The sequence below is a fragment of the Rhinolophus hipposideros genome (genome assembly GCF_964194185.1).
Source record: "Rhinolophus hipposideros genome assembly, chromosome: 21".
Classification (NCBI taxonomy): domain Eukaryota; kingdom Metazoa; phylum Chordata; class Mammalia; order Chiroptera; family Rhinolophidae; genus Rhinolophus; species Rhinolophus hipposideros.
This window is the reverse complement of record NC_138067.1, coordinates 44,821,188-44,841,046: the sequence shown is the minus strand read 5'-3', so window position 1 is coordinate 44,841,046 and position 19,859 is coordinate 44,821,188. Positions and strand designations below refer to the sequence as shown.

At 54.7% G+C, this 19,859-nt stretch overlaps 2 protein-coding genes across 7 annotated transcripts in view; one reads left to right on the top strand and one right to left on the bottom strand.

Annotated features, from left to right (window-relative positions):
- SHANK1 (SH3 and multiple ankyrin repeat domains 1) overlaps nt 1–8,431 on the top strand; it is a 44,299-nt gene extending 35,868 nt beyond the window's left edge. For 3 of the 6 annotated variants that reach the window (XM_081031127.1, XM_081031125.1, XM_081031126.1), the window contains 2 exons: nt 671–3,740; nt 5,632–8,431. In XM_081031127.1, the coding sequence (XP_080887253.1) occupies nt 671–3,740; nt 5,632–6,346 (3,785 nt within the window). In that variant the 3' untranslated portion in view covers nt 6,347–8,431. Of the gene's footprint in view, nt 1–670; nt 3,741–5,150; nt 5,232–5,631 lie in introns of all 6 variants that reach the window. The other 3 variants (XR_013992128.1, XM_081031128.1, XM_081031129.1) reach the window with 3 other exon arrangements.
- A 96-nt stretch (nt 8,432–8,527) lies between these two features.
- Nucleotides 8,528–12,408, bottom strand: LOC308489705 (uncharacterized protein C19orf81). The gene is made up of 4 exons (XM_081031243.1): nt 11,739–12,408; nt 11,517–11,637; nt 10,149–10,288; nt 8,528–9,288 (listed from the first exon to the last, which is right to left on the bottom strand). The coding sequence occupies exons 1-4, from the start codon at nt 11,858–11,860 to the stop codon at nt 9,093–9,095; spliced, it is 579 nt and encodes a 192-aa protein (XP_080887369.1). The 5' UTR covers nt 11,861–12,408; the 3' UTR covers nt 8,528–9,092.
- Between the last annotated feature and the right edge of the window lie 7,451 nt (nt 12,409–19,859).

Below are 19,859 nucleotides of genomic sequence, written 5' to 3'. Positions count from 1 at the left end.
ATTGGATACAGCTTTTCCTCAGCTTCCAGTGTGGATGTTGCCTCTGTGAGATTCATTTACTTCATATCGTCATTTACTTAATATCGGCCACCTGTAAATCTACCTAATTTCACTGTCTTATCAGTCAGCTCTTTTGAACATTAGCCTCATCCTAAGCAGTTCTGTCACAGGTTTGACGTGCTAAAAATCACGTGCTAAAAACCTGAAATCACAGGTTTGACGTGCCAACTGCATTCTGTTTTGCCTATCCATGAAAAGAAATCTATAACTACGCACATAAACGTGGTATCTCTTCCTGGCTCAAGGCGCTTTTGCTCACCCCAAACCATCTCTAGCGTATACTTGCTTTTGTGTGAATTAGAAAAGGCCCCCCCTCCTGGCCCGGGGAGGAAGTTCGGCTGAATTTTGCTGCAACCTCCCCCTCCCCCCACTGTGTGCTCCCTCTGCTGTTTGCTGTTGTGCAGTGCACAACCTGTATTACTGTATCAAGCAAATTAGGATTTACTTGAGCTGTGAAGGTTCTGGACTAATCCATGTGAAGCTTTTCTTACATATAGTGGGTGCTATTATTATTATTGTTAATTATTATTATTGTATTTAGTTCAGGGGGATAGGGGAGAAGGGAGACCCCAGCCCAGGCCCTGCTCCTGGATCCTCTGTGTCTTCCCAGGGGCTGCAGAAGATGATAGACCCTACCTGGCACCCCCAACCATGAAGTTCAGCCGCAGCCTGTCTGTGCCTGGTTCCGAGGACATCCCCCCGCCTCCCACTACGTCCCCTCCGGAGCCTCCCTACAGCACACCTCCCGCCCCCTCCTCCTCCGGCCGCCTCACCCCCTCCCACCGGGGAGGGCCCTTCAACCCCGGCTCTGGTGGCCCGCTCCCCGCCTCTTCCCCGGCATCCTTCGATGGGCCCTCCCCTCCTGACACCCGTATGGGGGGCCGGGAGAAGAGCCTGTACCACAGCGGGCCCCTGCCCCCCGCCCACCACCACCCACCCCACCATCACCACCATCACGCTCCGCCCCCCCAGCCCCACCACCACCACGCGCACCCCCCTCACCCCCCGGAGATGGAGACGGGTGGCTCCCCCGACGACCCCCCACCCCGACTGGCTCTGGGGCCCCAGCCCAGCCTGCGCGGCTGGCGGGGCGGTGGGCCCAGCCCGACCCCAGGAGCCCCGTCCCCATCGCACCACGGCAGCGGGGGCGGCGGCCCCTCCCAGGCCCCTGCCCTGCGCTACTTCCAGCTGCCCCCGCGGGCGGCCAGCGCGGCCATGTACGTGCCCGCTCGCTCGGGCCGCGGGCGCAAGGGCCCTCTGGTCAAGCAGACCAAAGTGGAAGGCGAGCCGCAGAAGGGCGGTGGTCTCCCACCCGCGCCCTCGCCCACATCCCCGGCGTCCCCGCAGCCGCCGTCGGCTGCGGCCGCCCCGTCGGAAAAGAACTCCATCCCCATCCCCACCATCATCATCAAGGCTCCGTCCACCAGTAGCAGCGGCCGCAGCAGCCAGGGCAGCAGCACCGAGGCCGAGCCCCCGGCCCAGCCCGAGGCTGCGGGTGGCTCCTCCGCGCCGAGCCCCGCCCCGGCCATGTCGCCGGTGCCGCCGTCCCCGTCGCCCGTGCCCACCCCCGCCTCGCCCAGCGGCCCGGCCACGCTCGACTTCACCAGCCAATTCGGAGCGGCCCTGGTTGGGGCGGCTCGGAGAGAAGGGGGCTGGCAGAACGAAGCGCGCCGGCGGTCCACGCTCTTCCTCTCCACCGACGCGGGGGACGAGGAGGGCGGCGACGGCGTGCTGAGCGCAGGGGCGCCCCCCGGCCCCAGGCTGCGCCACTCCAAATCCATCGACGAAGGCATGTTCTCCGCGGAGCCCTACCTCCGGCTGGAGTCTGCGGGCGCGGGCAGTGTCGGCTACGGGGGCTACGGGGCCGCCAGCCGCGCCTACGGGGGCAGCAGCGCCTTCACCAGCTTCCTGCCGCCGCGACCCCTGGTCCACCCGCTGACCGGCAAGGCCCTGGACCCAGCCTCCCCGCTCGGGCTGGCCCTGGCGGCCCGCGAGCGGGCGCTGAAGGAGTCCTCGGAGGGCGGTGGGACCCCCCAGCCCCCTCCCAGGCCCCCATCGCCCCGCTACGAGGCCCCGCCGCCCACCCCGCACCACCACTCGCCTCACGCCCACCATGAGCCCGTGCTGCGTCTCTGGGGGGCTTCCCCACCCGACGCCGCGCGCCGGGAGCTGGGGTACCGGGCAGGGCTGGGCAGCCAGGAGAAGTCCCTTCCGGCCAGCCCACCAGCTGCCCGACGCTCCTTGCTACACCGCTTGCCCCCCACAGCTCCCGGGGTTGGGCCCCTCCTGCTGCAGCTGGGGCCCGAGCCCCCAGCCCCGCACCCAGGGGTGAGCAAGGCCTGGAGGTCCGGAGCCCCAGAGGAGCCTGAGCGGCTGCCCCTACACGTGCGGTTCCTTGAGAACTGCCAGCCCCGGGCCAGTGGGGCGGGTGGAAGGGGTCCCTCCTCGGAGGACGGCCCGGGGGTCCCACCGCCCAGCCCACGCCGGTCTGTGCCCCCTTCGCCGACCTCCCCGCGGGGCAGTGAAGAGAATGGGCTCCCCTTGCTAGTCCTGCCGCCCCCAGCCCCGTCGGTGGACGTGGAAGACGGCGAATTCCTCTTTGTGGAACCGCTGCCCCCGCCCCTGGAGTTCTCAAACAGCTTCGAGAAGCCAGAGTCACCCCTCACGCCTGGGCCACCTCACCCGCTGCCTGACCCACCCACCCCTACCACCCCCTTGCCCCCTGTGACACCCCCTGCCATCACTGCTGCCCCTCCCCCCCTGGACTCCACAGCATCCAGCCTGACTTCTTACGACAGTGAGGTGGCAACGCTGACCCAGGGGGCCCCCGCGGCTCCCGGGGATGCCCCTCCACCAGGCCCACCGGCCCCAGCTGCCCCTGCCCCTCCAGTCCCGCAGCCTGGCCCAGACCCTCCACCTGGCACGGATTCTGGTATCGAAGAGGTGGACAGTCGGAGCAGCAGTGACCACCCTCTGGAGACCATCAGCAGCGCATCCACGCTGAGCAGCCTGTCTGCCGAAGGTGGTGGCAGTGCAGGGGGTGGTGGTGGTAGTGGGGCCAGTGTGGCCAGTGGGCCGGAGCTTCTGGACACGTATGTGGCCTACCTGGACGGCCAGGCCTTTGGGGGGAGCGGTACTTCTGGCCCACCATACCCTCCGCAGCTCATGACTCCCTCTAAGCTCCGGGGCCGGGCGCTGGGGGCCAGTGGAGGCCTGCGACCTGGCCCCAGTGGGGGACTCCGAGACCCTGTCACTCCCACCAGCCCCACTGTCTCCGTGACAGGGGCTGGAACCGATGGGCTGCTGACCCTGAGTGGTTGCTCAGGACCTTCAGCAGCAGGTGTGGCCGGGGGTCCAGTGGCTGTAGAGCCAGAAGGCCCACCGGTGCCCTTGCCATCTGCTGCCTCCCTGCCTCGGAAGCTGCTGCCCTGGGAGGAGGGCCCGGGCCCACCACCACCACCCCTGCCTGGGCCCCTGGCCCAGCCTCAGGCCTCAGCCTTGGCCACAGTAAAAGCCAGCATCATCAGTGAACTCAGCTCCAAGCTTCAGCAGTTTGGGGGCTCCTCGGCAGCTGGTGGCGCTCTGCCCTGGGCCCGGGGAGGCAGCGGGGGAAGCGGGGACAGCCACCACGGGGGAGCCAGCTATGTCCCCGAGAGGACATCCTCCTTGCAGCGGCAGAGGTGAGCAGGGGCTGGTGGTTGGTAGTCAAGGTCAGAGGGACCAATGCTGTGGATACCAGTCACCTTCCCCATAGCTGGGTCCCTTTAGGGTCCCAGGTGGTAGAAGGAAAACAGAAATCATGCTGGCTTGGCGAAGTTTGCCGTCAAAGAAGCATGTTTTCACAGATGCTTTAAACTTCCCTTTATCAGTGGCTTCTGTGGTCTCCTCCCATCACCACGACAACCCACATCCCATGATGAACAAAAAGAGTTATTAACAAAGGAGATTGGAACACAACTTGCTGATGTCTGTTTCCTTGGTGGATTGTCAGTTCTGACAATCCCTGAAATCTGCAAGTCCCTTGAGCCCAGTGTGGCTCAAAACAAGATGCTTTAGGGCACAGTGGTTACATATGCATTCTGCAGCTGGGTTTCTTGGGTACTGGTCCCAGCCCTGCACTTTCTAACTGGGTGACCTTAGGCAAAGGAATCCACCTCTGTTGACAGGAGACAGCATAGTATCCACTTCAAAGGGTTTTTGAGGCCATTGTTAGAACATGAGATGGGGGAGGGGAGAGGGCCTCTTCCAAAAGCCCAGTAAGTATAGATGGAAATATGATACGATGCAGTTTTCCAGAGCAGCTAGCAAGGTGAAATCGCCACAAAGTTCAAGTTCATTCAAGATCTAAGAAAAGTAGTCACAGTCCTGGTTCAAACACAGAGAGTAGAGAGAGGTTTTTAAATCCCCTTGTCCATCTGCAGAGCCCACTCTAATACTTTTTGAAGGTCTGATGTCCTTATAGTTGATATTCAAGTATGGTTTTATCACACCTTTGAAATCTTCAGGCAAATCACTGATTATTCTTAAGTATTCTGGATAGAGCAAAGGAAGCTGACTTTAGGTGACCGCTGATCCAATTGTTGATTTACCACCTACTATGTACTAGGAGTCCTGGGTGAGAGGAGCCCCCACAGTGGACAAGACAGGCAAAGCAATGCCCTCATAGAGTACATAGCCCAATGAGGCAGAAGTGGGGGGCAGATGACAAAATAATTGCAATTATCCTAGGGAAAAAAATACAATAATGGATGGTTAGAGAAGGTGTCTCAAATAACGGGCAAGATGAGCAGAGACTGGAGGGGAGGAAGCAAATCACAAGGTTGCTTTCGGGAAGAGTGAGCTAGGCAGAGGGAACAGCCAGTTCAAAGGCCCTGAGACTGGACTGTTCTGGAGGGAGCTAAAGGGATGAGGGGAACCTTTTTCTCCCCTTGTTTCTTCTCTCTTTCATCTCCCTCTCCTCATCTCTCTCTCTCTTTCTCTCTGTCCCCTGTCCCCTTCCATCTCTCTCCCCTGAATGCTCACCCTCTTTTTGTTCCTCTCTCACCGTCTCCCTGTCTTCCACTCTGCTGTGACTGGCCATAACCCGAAAGGCAGTATAGAATAGTGGTTAAGAGCTCAGACTTTGGTGCCATATAACCGGGCTCTGCCACTTCCTGGCTGTGTGTCCTTAGGCAAGTTATTTAACCTCTCTGTGCTGCTGATAATAATAGTAACCTGCATCAGGGCTGTCATGGGGATTAAATTGAGATGCAATCTGTAAAGAGCACTTAGAACAATGCCTGGCACACGTGAGCATCAGTAAGTGGTGGCGATTATTACTATTATCACTTAATGTCTCTTTTTCTTTCATCTCTCTTGACTGTCACCCTCTCCCTGTCCTCTCATTTTTCTCTCCCTTCATTTCTGTCCTGACATCCATCTTACCCCTCGCTCCTTCTATCTCTTCCCATCTCTACCCCGCCCCTATGTCTCTCTTCCTCTCTCCCTATATCTTGACCTCTTCCTCTTTCTCACCCTGCCCTGACCCCCCAAACCCCTCTCCTCCACCCCTGCCCCCTTGTCACATTCCAGACTCTCGGATGATTCCCAGTCCTCGCTCCTCTCCAAACCCGTCAGCAGCCTGTTTCAGAACTGGCCTAAAACACCTCTGCCGCCACTCCCCACAGGAACCGGGGTCCCCCCTTCAGCTGCTGCGGCCCCAGGGGCCACCTCACCCTCAGCCTCCTCTTCCACGTCCACCCGTCACCTCCAGGGTGTGGAGTTCGAGATGCGGCCACCTCTGCTCCGCCGGGCGCCCAGCCCCTCGCTGCTGCCCGCCTCGGAGCATAAGGTCAGCCCTGCGCCCCGGCCTTCCTCCCTGCCCATCCTGCCTTCTGGACCCCTCTATCCGGGCCTTTTTGACATCCGCAGCTCCCCCACTGGAGGGGCAGGAGGCTCGGCTGACCCCTTTGCCCCAGTCTTTGTGCCACCGCACCCAGGGATGTCCGGGGGGCTTGGTGGTGCCTTGTCAGGGGCCTCCCGTTCCCTCTCGCCAACCCGCCTGCTTTCGCTGCCCCCGGACAAGCCGTTCGGCGCGAAACCTCTGGGGTTCTGGACCAAGTTCGACGTGGCTGATTGGCTTGAGTGGCTGGGCTTGGCTGAGCACCGAGCCCGCTTCCTGGACCACGAGATTGATGGCTCCCACCTGCCCGCCTTGACCAAGGAAGATTACGTGGACCTGGGTGTGACCAGGGTGGGCCACCGCATGAACATCGATCGGGCTCTCAAAGTTTTCTTGGAGAGGTGATGGCTGGCTTGGACGGACCAGCCGTCCACAGAACCCTTGAGCCCACTGGCCTCTTGACCTCTGACCGTCATTCTCTCCCAGGGCCAGGGACTCTGCTAAAACTGCACCCTGCCATCATCTCCCAAGGCTGGAGGTCACCAGGTGGCCTGATTCCTGCCAGACATTTGCACCTCACTGGAGGGGGCAGCTGACACAAGACTGTGTGTGTGGAGCGGAGGGGGTGGGAATTGAAATCACAGAAGGGGATGCAGAAGGAGAGAAGGGTCGATTCTGGGGAGGAGACAGACAGAGCCATAGAGGGCCAGCCCTGAGCCTGACTGGATGGGGATTGCCCCCAGGCCACAGGGGAAGGGGGTGCCCTCAGATTCCACCACCTGCCACCCCTCTAACAACCCTTTCCCCCCTCTCCAGGCCCCTCTGTTTTCCCTGCCTTCCCCTCTCCCTAGCACACACAGCAGCCCCCAGCCTCTTGCACGCTCCTTTGCACGCCTGCTTGCCTCTCCCCTCCCTGGGCTACAATTTTGCACAAATTTGCCCTCTCGCTGTCTTGCACATTCCGCCTTCACTCCAGCTTGCCAGCCCTCTCAGCTCTGTTTCCCTTGCACACATTGCATTTCTTTTCCCACGCTCCATGCCTCCTGTTCTCTCCAACTCTTGCTTGCACACTCTTCCCTTGGCACCCTCCCTTACACACCTCACTTCTGAAAATTTCTGGGCCCTTGCTGCAGACACACTTGGGACACCCTTTTCCCTCACCAACTCACAGGCTCTGTGCACACGTATTTATTCTCTGGAATACCCTTCTCTTTGTTCAACCCTTGCACACTCGCTATCCTGTGCACCTCTCCTGAGGTGCCTCCATTTTCTTTAAGCACTTTCCCCTCTCATTCTTGAACCCCCACATTCCTACTTTACCTACTTGTCTGTCACAGTAATACTCTGATGCTCCTCCTTCTCTCTCCTCCTCTTGCACCGTCACTTCTTATGGCACAGCTTGCACACTTGCTTCCCAGGAACTGTTTCTCATTCCTCTTCTCTTCACCAGACTCCCACTCCTTTCCCCTCTTCATTTCCTAATCTTTGTCCATCGCCATCCTTAACTCTTGTGGACTTTCTTACACACTCACTCTTGCACACACCTCCTCGCTGGCACTTCCACTGCTCTCTTTAAGCCTTTTTTCTTTTCCTTAACAATGTTCTTACACACCATGGCTTTGCTGCACACTCATTCTTGAATCCCTACTTGTCCTTGTCAGCTCCTGGGTGACTTTCTCCAACTCCCTGGGGGAACACTGCCACCTCTCTTACCTTTCGCACATGCAGTCTACTTCACACACACTTGGGCTGTATTGGCATTTCTTTCCCTGGCACCTTTAGTTTTTGTCCCTGTGAAGGAACAGCTTTTGCAGCCATTCTCTACCTGTTCTCTTATGTCTTTAAGCTCTTTTCTCTTTCTGGCAAGAGAAGACCCGAGGCACACTCACTTCTTGCTCACCACGCTTCCTCCTCTTCCTGCTCCAATCTTTGCCCTCCCGCACATCCTCCCTCCTTTCACTCTTTCCAGTCCTTCCTAGGCCATCTGTCCATCCATTTTGCTCGAAGATGCCCTCCCCCCCCAACCCTTCCATCTCTCCAAGAAATTCCTCCCTCTGGCATGGCTGTACCTTCCCCGCACGCTTCACCCCTCCCTTTATTCCTGGGGCTTGGGAATTTTAAGCCACCCCTTCCCCTGGGAAGCCCCCTCCCCTACTGTGGGTAAAGGGGGGAGGGCATCGCCCTCAGGTCCCCCCATGTTCAGCTGCCAAAGAAGGGAGCTCCCCCTCCTCCCCCCAAACCCATTCTCCCTCTGCTGCCCCCACCCCCAAGGGGGGGGCTCCGTCCATGGGGGGAGGGTGCTTGCAGCCCTCTCCCCTCACCATGTCAGGGATCTGCGGGAACCTTGTGGGAGGGCCATGGGAGGGGGGAGGGGTGACGAGGAGGGGGGCGGACGTCGCGCTGGGCCCCTACCCGCCCCCTCCCCCTTGTCGGCTGCCCCCCGTCCGCAGGGGGGCCTGCGCGGCGCCCGTCTATCAAGGGCTTGTTCATTCTGGATGGGTGCCGCGGGGTTGGGGAGGGTGTAGGGGGTGGGGAGGGGGGGAGGAGAGGTCCGGGTGGGGAGGGGAAAGGGACTGGATGGGGGGCAGCGCGGGGCGGAGAGGAGAGACAAAGCAAAAAGAGGAACAAAATAACAAAAGAAAATACAAAAAAGAAAAAAAAAACCTAGAACACAAAAAAATCCAGAAAAAAACCTGAAATAAAAGCCCGGAGAATTGTCTTCCAAGGGGGGGGGGGGGGAGGAGGCAGAAGGGGGGCGGATGAGGACGTCTGGTTCTCTCTGAGACAGTGGTCAGCGCGCGTTGAAAGCCCCGACGCCCGGGTCTTCCCTCTCGCGGGCCTCAGTTCATTCCTTAAGGGATTGGGACCCAGGCGTCCATTTGCCGGGACTGGGGAAAGATTAGGGAGGCGGGATTATATTATGGGGGCTCGTCCCTACCTCCCATCACCTCCCCTGACTCCCCACCAAGATTTTGCAGAGAGAAATGGCTTTTGTACCAGGTCATTCTTTATAATTAAACTCACAGTATCCACCCCCTCGAGCCGGCCCCGCCTCCTTCCTGGGGAGGCAACGCCCCCTTCGGATTTCCGGGGGGGTAGCCAGAGCCAGTTTGGGTGGTACGCAAGTGCGCCCGGCGTCTGCTCCCACGCGTCAGTCTTCCTCGGTTGGCTCCGCCCCCAGAGCTTCAAGCATGCGCCGTCGGACGAGGGAGCGGCGCAGGTGCAGGCGGTAATCGCCCAGCAGCAGCTCGTCGTGGCGCACGAGCGGGTGCGCGAGTCCGCGAAGGCGGATACCGGAGCGCAGCAGGCGCGAGCGGGTCTGGAAGTCTGTGACGGTGATGAGCCACCTGCAAGGGGGCGGAGACGGGAGGGGAATCGCCGGTAGTACTAGTCCCGCCTCTGACTGTCGAAATATCCCTGCCTGGTCCCTATTCGTTTACCGACTCTGGCCCCTCACCTGTCACCCCATGCCTAAACCCGTCCCCAGCCCTGCCCTCTCGCCTAGGTCAACCTGTACTTCGGCCTTCACCTGGGTCGTTCTAGGCCCCATCTTCTCTCTCAGTCTAGTTCTGCCCCCTAATCGGGGTCTGCCGAGGCTCCAGCCTTCCAAACCGCCGCTCCGGGGCCGGCCCTCATCCGGTAACTCCAGGCCCCGCCCCTTCAATGTGCCTCTCCGGTTTCTCCCCAGTTGTCCGCACCTCCTTACCTCCGGCACCCGCCCCCAATTAGACACTCCAGGCCCCACGCCCTCCAATTACTGCGGGGCCCCCCCCATAATAAGCAAAGTCCAGGCTCCGCCCCCTCACAGCTGCCTGCGGTGTCTCCGACCCCACACGCACCCCTGTCACTTCCTCGGTCACTCTAGGTACTGTTACTCCAGATGCCACCTTCTCTCGGATCTCACCTGGGCCCGCACCCTCACCGCGCTCACACTTGGTGCCTCCCCTTCCCGGTTCTCATTCTTATCCCCGTCGCCCCGCCCTTAACATCAAGCCAGCTCGTCTCGGGTCTCTCCAGTCCTTGCCCCACCACGGCCTGAACTTCCAGGCCCCGCCCAGTCAGCTCCTTCGCCCCGACTCCGCCCCCTCCCCCACGCTCACTAGACCCCCTCTGTCACCGCCCTCACTCCTAGCCCCGACCTCTCGCCGCGCCCACCATCGCCTCGCACCTCCCGGTCGCTCCAGGCCCTCCCCCGCCGCGGGCTCACCGGTCCCTGCGTCCCGCTGTCCCACAGATGACGTTCAAGTTCTCAAAGCGGATGCTGCTGACGCGGCCGCTGTCCATGGTCCCGGGCAATTCGGCTTCCAGCGCCTCCAGCACCTCCAGGTGGGTTAGTTCCTCCTCGGGCTGGGGGAATCAGAGCGCCTCAGCTCCTGACACCCGAGTTCAGTACGGATTCAGAAGGCCCCACCCTAAACCCCACTTGCAGAACGTGCCAGAAGCCCAGGTGGCATTTGAGGATCAAGGATCACTTTTGATCACAGGGTCCTGGCCCTCTCTCAGGCAGAAAAGCATCTACTGACTCATTCAACGTCATTCTCCAAAAAATCAATTCTCAGAAGCTGATTTGTCAAAAGTCAACGAACAGTTGGCTGAATGATTCACCAATTTGGCCAACTTGACCAATCCACTGAAAACTTTTCCAGCAACCTGCATAGGATGGCAAGTTTTTAGCAGCTCTTGAAGATTTCCGCAAGGATTTAAGTGGTACACTTTTCCTTTTATAGTCATATTAGCATTTTAAAGAACGTTTAGTTGTCAAAAACTAAGAGTCATAGGGGGTTTTGACTTCTTGTCAATCTATTTAACGTTCAGAGACATATATTAATCACTACCATGTCAAAGATGATTTGCCATTGTTATAGCATATAAAATTGCTGAGGTACTAAAACAAAGTCATGAAATTGGTCACCGCCAAGAAGGCAAGTCTTGGGTATGTGTGTATGGGGGTAGGGGGGGAAGTCTCATGTTCAAAGCTATAAAGAAGAGGAGTGATGGGGTGGGAATTTGTCCCTAAAACAAGGACAGCAATCCTTGTGTTGGGCTAAAGTCACCCAGGTCAGCTGAGGGAGAGCCTCTGAGCCACGTGCCTGGCACACAGTAAGCGTCCCATTAATGTGTCCTCTTCTCATTTAACTCCTGCATGAGTGAGACTCTAATAGATACATTCTCTGACTGAGGGCAGGGAATGCCAATGAATTCATACATTGAATGACCAGTTCACTGAATCTATCAAAAACATGTGGTTTTTCTTATGCTTTTGCTGTACTTGTAAACTTCACAGAATGTCATAGTAGATGGATTAGCAGGACTCCCTTTGTCCTCAGTCTTTCCCTTTCGATCTCTGCCCTTCTCTACCTCTCGTTCTTCCCCTCTCTCTGCCATTCTGGGATCTGCAGTGATAAGTTTGACAATTGACTCCTTGACAAATTCAGTCAATTTTCAGCAACCTGTCCGGGTGCCAAGACTACAGCTGGTAAGCCCAGAGCCTGGATTTAGAGTCTGTCCACCTGGCTCTATGCCTGAGCCCTTTCCACCACCCCAGCCAATGCCACAAGGGCTGGGGGCCACTCACTGAGGTCTCCACGCACAGGCAGAGGGGCTGGGCAGTGGGCGGCGTGGGGAACTTCCTGATGCATGGGAGCTCTCGGTCCAGTGCCTCGTATTCTGCAACAACCTGGCGCAGGTGCTGCTTCCTGGGGAGAGAGCAATCGGGCAGGGACCTCTGAGGTTGGAGGTCACTGCCATCGCCTTCCAGAGAGCTGAGGTCAGAAGTTATGCCACCAGGGTCACTCACGAGGATTTGGTGGACCTGCCCAGGCTCCAAGCCTGTGTCTCCTCTGGGGTCTTGAGGTCGATATGGAGGGCTCCTAGGGACATAGAACTCAATGTCAGCTGCCCTGAGCACTCCTCACACATTATTATGCTTAAATGGGCATCACCAAGTGCTGTCCATGCCAGCCCCGGAATAGATCTTGTGCCAGTTATTAAGCTACTGTCTCTGAGCTCCAAATTCCACCCTTCTACACCCAGCTCTGTGATACCAGGAGGAGGACTCTACCAACCTCATTTCCGTTCTGAAACTCCTATGAGGTTCCTATTAGGCTCTGCCTAAAGTTGGTACTAGAGGGAGACAGCAAGGCAGGAGGAAGACTTGCCCCTTTTTGCTTCCTATTCCAGTCCTCCCAGCCTCCCTTCTTCACCACAGCAGTACCAGTTTGCTCCAGCAGCATTTGAATCCAAGTGTGGTTTTTCCAACACTCAGAATCAGCTTCCTGATTAGAACTTGACTGATAACAGCTCTCAAATCTGGGCCCTTCCAGACAACCCCTCCACTGGCTAACTGGTCCTTTATGGCCAGCTGCTGGTTGTCCCACATAATCCATTTTCCGCTTCCTCTGCAATCATAGAGTTTTAGCTGCACATGGCCGCCCAGCTAGAGACAACAGTTCCCAGCCTCCCTTGCAGCTAGGTGTGGCCCCATGACCAAGTTCTCACCCACTGTGTTAGTGGGAGTGGAGATGCATCTTTGGAGTCAGTTGCTTAAAAGAGATTGTTCGTCTTAGACTTGTTGTCCCTTCCTTTAGACCAGAATGTGGATGTGGCAATAAGCCAGCTTCAACCATGCTAGAGGTAATAGAGCCACAATACAGAGAGAACCTGGGTCCCTGAGATCTCAGGGGCTGAGATCTCCCACTGACCTAGACCACCTCTCTCTCATTACATAAGAAATAAACTGTCTTCTTAATGCCATTGTGTTTGGGGGTCTCTTTGTTACAGCCCCTGAACAAAGCACTCCCTGACCCCTGACAGCCAGGAGCTGGCCTGGCCCTCCTAACCAGGCCCTGGTGCTCTCCTGTTGACATAAACAATTTCACAGGACATCAGCCAAGGCCACAATGTGGATCATGATGAACCAAGGTAAAAATAAGACTACTCTGGAGTCATGTCTCAACACAGCAAAATGTGAATGTTGCCCAAATCACAGAATGACCAAACATCCCCATTTTGGCTGAGAGCTGATTCTTTTCCAATCATAGCATTAGCTCCATTCATTCTTCCTGCCTCAGACGTTGCCTCCACTTCCTGCCAGCACCTGATCCAGAGCAAAACCCCACTTCCCTGAGTCCTCCCAAAGTCACCTAACACAGCCCAGTTCCTACAAAAAGTTCTAACACCCTTTCATTCAGACTTTGCATGTGTTAATTATGGTCTCCCTCATTACCAGTCAATAAACCCAGCAGTGTGTTTCTCTCTCTCTCTCTCTCTCTCTCTCTCTCTCTCTCTCTCTCTCTCTCTCTCTCTCTCTCTCTCCTCGTGCATATATGTGCATGCACACACACACAGATTGCAGCACTTGCCAGTTTTCATGGTATCAATACCCCCACCATGACCAACTGCACGCTACCCACAGTTTTAACAACCAGTTAAACTCACGGGCTCTTGTGAGCAGGTACAGGCTGTTTCCAGCACACAGCTATGACACAGCTATGCTCCTGGTGGTCTGTGATTTCAGGGAATCAACATAGCTTAGCTTGTAACATAGTAAGTCCCCCTCTCTTGTCCCTGTCCTCCCACCTCCCAGATGTTCCTGCAGGGCAGCTGGGGTAATGTTTTCGTCTCAGCATCCCATGCTTACAAACCATCAGAAACTTCCTTTACCTTCAGGATCAAGTCCCCTTGTTTGAAACACAACATTTCAGGCTCCCACCCCAGATCTACTAGATCAGAATCTGCATTTTAACAAGATACTCTTTGAGAAGCACCTACCCTGCACGTGCTCACCCCTGTTGACCTCTCTGATCATTTTCCTGCAGCCATACTGACCTCCCCTCCATTCTTCCAACACAATAATCTAGTTCTCAACTCTGTCCACTTAACAACAATAATAACTACGTTTACCATCCCTTTTAAAAAGCCAAGCACTTTTCCAGTGCATCCTCATAACACCTTTCTGAGATAGTGTAGTTTAACAAATGATGAAACAGAAGCACAGAAAGGTTCAGTGACTTGCCCAACGTCACACAGCCCAAAGTGATGGAATCGGGATGAAAGTCTAGGTGTCTGGATCCAGAGCCTGTTCTCAATCTCCCCAGTCTGCTGCCTCTCACCTCACTCTTGTCTGAACAACAGCTTCCTAACTCCTCTTAAATTCTCTCTCTCTCTCTCTCTCATCACCCCATCAGAATAGCATTTGGAAATAAGAATCTGATCATATCTTCCTCTTCTTCAAAAACCTCTGAAGACATCTCATTATCATTGGGGTAAATTAAGCCCAAAGTTCTCCCTGTGGCTCACAAGCCCACACATGATCAGACACTGCTGATTTCTTAAGCCTGTTCAGGCATCGTCGTGATCCTGATTTGCTGCATTTGGGAAACTCTGTCCTTCTGTGACTGGAACTCTCCATGCTCCCTCCTGCCTCAGGACCTTTGTCTTTCAGCAAAAGAGAATATGGCCATCTGCAGAAACTTCCCAGAATCCTCTTCAGCCTCAAGACTAAGGAGCACTTATGTCCATTGTAGGTTATTAATTATTTGTGAGATGGTGTGTCTTATGTCTGCCCTCCCTGCATGAGAACCGGCTACGTCATTCCATTCTTTAGGCTCTGCAGGTAAAATGCTTGGGACTCATGGGCTTTCTAATAGACTATGCCAAAGTTTGCAACCTGATAAGCTAAAAATGTTATTGGTTCCAAAATACCACAAAGAAAACAGCAAAACTGAAAGTGAACAATTATTGATGTATAAAACCGGCCAACTGGTCAACTCAATTCCACTCAACTTTTCTGGAGCTAGACACAAATTATGTTGATCAGGTGGGGGCCTCAATCTAGATTAGAGATGGTGTGGGGTGGGGTTTCCAAAAGACAGAGGCCTTCAAAGACACTAAAAGAAAACCAAGGGCAGAGAAACAGTGTGTGTTTTGCCACCTGGGCATTTGCTATGCCTAGCATAGCACCTGGTACACAGTAGGTTCTTACAGCAGACACCTAAGAAGGAGACCCCTTGAGCTATTCCCGTCCTTTTTCCTCCATTTCGTGGGGGTCCATTCCTCATCCATGTGGCTCAGAGGAGGCTTACCAATCTCCAGTTCCCTCAGGAATATCCCCTTCAGTTTAAACCAGTGCCTTCCAACCCTTACTATTCATCATAACAACATTATGGCAAACATTAAAAAAAATATAGATGGTAGAATCCCAGTCCTAAAGATTCAGGTTAAATTGGATCTGAGGTGGGATTAGGTATAAACCTTAAAAAATCCTCCCACCTGATGTGTAGCCAGAGTGAGGACCACTGACTAAAATAATCAATTTAATTCCTTTTGCCAGCAATTAAAATAAGAGTGAGCAGGTGACTTAGTGGTGGCCAGTGAAATGTGAGGAAAGATCATTTGGGAGTTCTTAAGATGAAAACCATTGGAAGTGATGCCTGGAACTATGGCAGCCAACATGTGACCGTGAGTAAGCAAGGTGGTGTGCAAAGAGAATATATCCCAGACCAAAAAGCAAGGAAATGGAGACTGGGTTCTTAATGACATCATTAAACTGCTGGCTCAACCAAACCCAAATCCCACTCCACCTGTGGGCTCCTTTTGGGGTGGAAAATGACTTTCCTATTCTTTACACAAGTCTAGTTTTCTATTACCTGCTAGCCAAATGTATCCTTACAGAGATATTACTCAACATATATTGAATGAATGAACAAATGAAAGAATGGATTCTGCTAAAGTAGAGTGAAGGTAGGGAGCCCTGGAACATGAGCCTGAAGTTGTCAGCTGTTGTCACGCCACACAAGGCCTTGAACACACAAGGCCCCTCACCAGGCTGAGGGGCTGGGACTCTATCCTGGAAGTGATGAAGAAGGAAGGAAGCTGTGAGCAGGGGAGAGACAGAGTCAGCGATGGGTGTCAGAATGAATCCTCTGGAGCCATGTGGGGAATGGGTGGAGGGGAGAAACTGGAGACCACAGAGTTATGTGGAGAAAGGGTCCATATGGAAGAGGACAAGAACTGAGCTGGGGGTGTGGGGATGGAGAGGCAGAGGGTGGGTAGGAAGGTGGGGCTAGGGACTGATAGCTGTGGGAGGGAATGGGGAAAGCAGCACATGGGGTGTAACCCAGTGACTGGGTTGGTGGTGGGGCCATTAGAAGATGGGAAGCAGGGAGGAAGAGTGGCTTTGGGGGAAGACGCTGAGCTCAGAGTGGCAGTCAAGAAGAGGGTGAGGGACCAGGGTGGGGCGTCTAGGGGAAATAATGGCCTCAGAAGAGTAATTGAGACCCCAGAAGTTCATGGGAAATGAAGTTCTGGGTCCAGAGCACTGGCCAGGGAACTGCAGAGGCTCACGGGAAATGTAGTGAGGTTCAAAGGGTACTGCCCAGGAATCTGGTCAACCTGAGTCTGGAGTGGGTGGCTCTCTTTTTGGAAGGCCAGTGACTTGCTTAAGAGCACACTGCAGGTCAGGACTATGACACAATGCATGAAAAAACTCCTTCCCCTGCCCTACACAAACACACAGACAAGGCTCATACCTGCCTCCCTGTGCATGCTGGGTGTGCCCAAGGTAGAGGAGCACAGGGGCTCCACCTCTTGCTGCAACCTGGGAAGGTGGGTGGGGGATGTCTCAGGAGGGTGGAGAGAAGAGCTCTGACTAGGCCACCCACCCCAGCTCCTTCTCCCTGCTGCTGTCTCCTCCTTTTCTTTGAAGCCCCAGGGAACAAATATGGAAGAACTGGAAGGTTGAGAAGACCACATTGAGATCCTGGTTCCCCTAACCTCTGGGAGTCTCTGTGTGCCCCAGTTCCTTCTTTCGCACTTTCCTGTGTCTTCCTCTACCTCTCCCTGTCTCCTTGAGTCTCTTCCCCCAACCCTCTCTCTCCCTCTCTCTTTTTCATCCTCTTTCCATGTCTCTGCCCCCCTCCCCTTCTCCATCTCTCCCCATCGTGCTCCCCTGATTTCTCCTAATCTCTCTCCCCATCTCTCTCCCACACATTTCCTTGATTTCTCTGTTCCTTTTCTCTCCACTTCTCTCCCCCTCCCTTGTTCCATCTCCCCAGTCTCCTCCTATATCAGTTTCCCCAACATCTCATCAGCCCCCTGTCCCTCCCTCTCTTCATAGTTGTCTGTCTCTGTCTGACCCTATCACCCTCTCTCTGTCTCCCTACCTCTCTTCCCATCTCTCCCCAGTCTCCTTTTCCATCTCTCCCCGTCTCTCTTTTCTCAGAGCTGCCTCTGCCCCGCTTCTTGGCTCTCCTCCCCTCTGTCATCCCCTTTCTGTTCCCACTTGCCCTCTGCTCATCCCTGTCTCACGCGGGAACTGGTTAGACACAGGTGAGATTCAAACAGAAACTGGATTCTGTATGGGGGAGGGAAAGGTGGGCAAGGGCCTGGTTGCCATGGTACCTCCAGGGGGAGGGGGAGGGGCTGGGGGGCTCAGTCTCCAGGATCTGAGGGGAGGGGGCTGGGGTCCTGAATTCCTGGGGCTTCCTGGGCCCCAAGTGCAGGAGTCAAGTGGTCTAGCCCCGTGAGTGCCTAATAGGCATCCCTTTCTTTGTGCCCACAGAACAGTGGAAGAGGAGGCTGGACTTCCTCAGGTATTTTGTCCGTCCTCCCGTCTGCCTCTGTGCCTGTGTCTCTCGTCCTCTCCTGCCCACTTCCAGGTGGCCTCTGTCCTGACTGCCCATTACTCCTGCTTGATAAGTATCAGTTTCCTGCTCCCTAGGGAACCTTGATTTTCTGAGTGATTTGTTTCAGGGGTGAGCTTAAAAATCAACCAAAGAGGGGTGTCCAGCTGGCTCAGTGGGTTAGAGCGCGAGCTCTTAACAAGGTTGCTGGTTCAATTCCCTCATGCCTGAAGCCCTCATCCACGCAATTAATTTTCCCTTATGTTTAGGTCATTTGAGTTTCTGTCATTGGCAATGAAAACGGTCCAGACTTAAATAGATTCATTTCCAGACTCAGTTCCTCTGTGGCTACACATTCTCATGTTTCTTTGTCTCCCATCAGGCTGTCCTCCATTTCCAGTTGCCAAGTCCATCCCTATGGGAAAGGGGACATCTTTCATCCCCGTGACCAGGCACCTATCCCCCAGAGCCCATCAGACTTCAGGCTCCATCCCTTCTGGCTCCTGACTCTGCTGCTTCCTCTCCTCCTCATTCCCATTCAGGACACCACTTAGGCTTCATTCTCTCCTGCCAGGGACCTCAACCTGGCCTCATTCCTTTCCCCACAGGGTTCCAGAGGGGTCTTGCTGCACCCAGAGCTGCCACTGCCCCTCCCTTGCTCACCACCCTCCCATGGTTCCCCAGAACCTCTGACAACATTTCATCCCCTCAGCCAGGCGTTTGAGATCCTCATGATCTGGTCCCACCCTCCTCTCTCACCTCACCCCTTTAAACATTCTCCAGTCACCTTTTATTATAATAATTATTTTATTTAACGAATCCCTCCAAGCCCATTCTTGTCTCCATTCCCCACATGCTATGCCTTCTGCCTGGAATGCCTTTCCAGACTCCCCGTTTCCTTTATTAAGAAACTTAAATGCCCCCTCCTCCAGGAAGACTTCTCTGACTCCTCCTCCTCCCAGTTGTGTTTTATGTCTCCTTCCTCTGCACATTCTTTACCTGCTCCTTTTCCAGACCTCTGAACACTGTCCACATCATCTGTCATATTCAGGGATTTGAACCTGTGTCTGCCTCCCTTGCCAGACCAGCAGCTCCTAACTCATCTCTGGGAATCTGGCATCACCTCACTCATGGAAGTGCAGGACGTGTATGCTGAGTGAATAAACAGATGTAACGTTTTCTCTCTATTGCTATAAACCACACTCAACAGCCCCAACCCCATCTGCCCTCTCCCTCTTGGTCCTCCCACAGCAACATAGGGTGAAGAAGAGAACATGGACTCTGGAGTTCAACAGAGCAGTATTGAATGCCATGTCCAGGCTGTGCAACCTTGGGCAAATGTCTTCCCCTTTCTGAGCCTAGTTTTAGCTGCCCCTTCTGGAGCTCTCTCTTTCTTCCCTCCTTGGAGGTCTCTCCCTCTTTCTCTCCTTCCTTCTAAAGTCAGGGTCTCTATATTCCCATCTCTGTGTCTCCATTTCTCTCTATATCTTTATTTGTCTTCCTCTCTCTGTCTGTCTCTGGAACCCGGTCTTATTTTAATATAATATAAGACCTGTATAATATACAGGTCTTGTATAATGTAATATAAGACCAGGCATAATATAATATAGTCTAAGATAATATAATGTAGTAAATACTGGGTCTAGTGTATATAGTATAAGATAATATAATATAGTAAATACTTGTATTAATTTTTGCTCCAAAAGACACATTAGAGCTGATGGTCCAGCTAGGTTTTATTTTCAGGGAAACACAGTATCTATGACTTTCCGTATCAGCCTCTCATTCTGTGTCTCTAGACCTGTCTCTCTCTCTCTCTCTCTCTCTCCCTCCCCCCCTCCCTCTCTGTGTGTCTTTGTCTCCATTGCTCTATTTCTCTATCTGTTTCCCTGTGTCTCTCTATTTATCTTTCTGTCTCCTTCCCTGTCTCTCTGCCTTAGCCGCACCGGCCTCCCTCTGCCACTCACCCCATCTCCCTCGGGCCACATCTGTCCCACTCCCTCACCTGGCACACAGCTTCGGACACAAATTCCTTTCTCAGCATTTTGTTCCTATTCTAGAAATTCTGGCAGTGCTGCAGTGGGGCTGGGGCCGCACATACCCCTGGTCAGAGGGCTTGCCTCCCCGCAGCCTTGGCCACACAGACCCTGGCCAGCTTGGCCTACCACTCTTCTCAGTATTTGTTCTCTCCAGGAGGAGCACCAGGAGAAGAGGTGAGTTTGTCTTTACACACACGTGTGCATGCCTCTGGGTGTGTGCATTTACTTCCAGGCATATTTGTGTGCAAATCAGTAGGT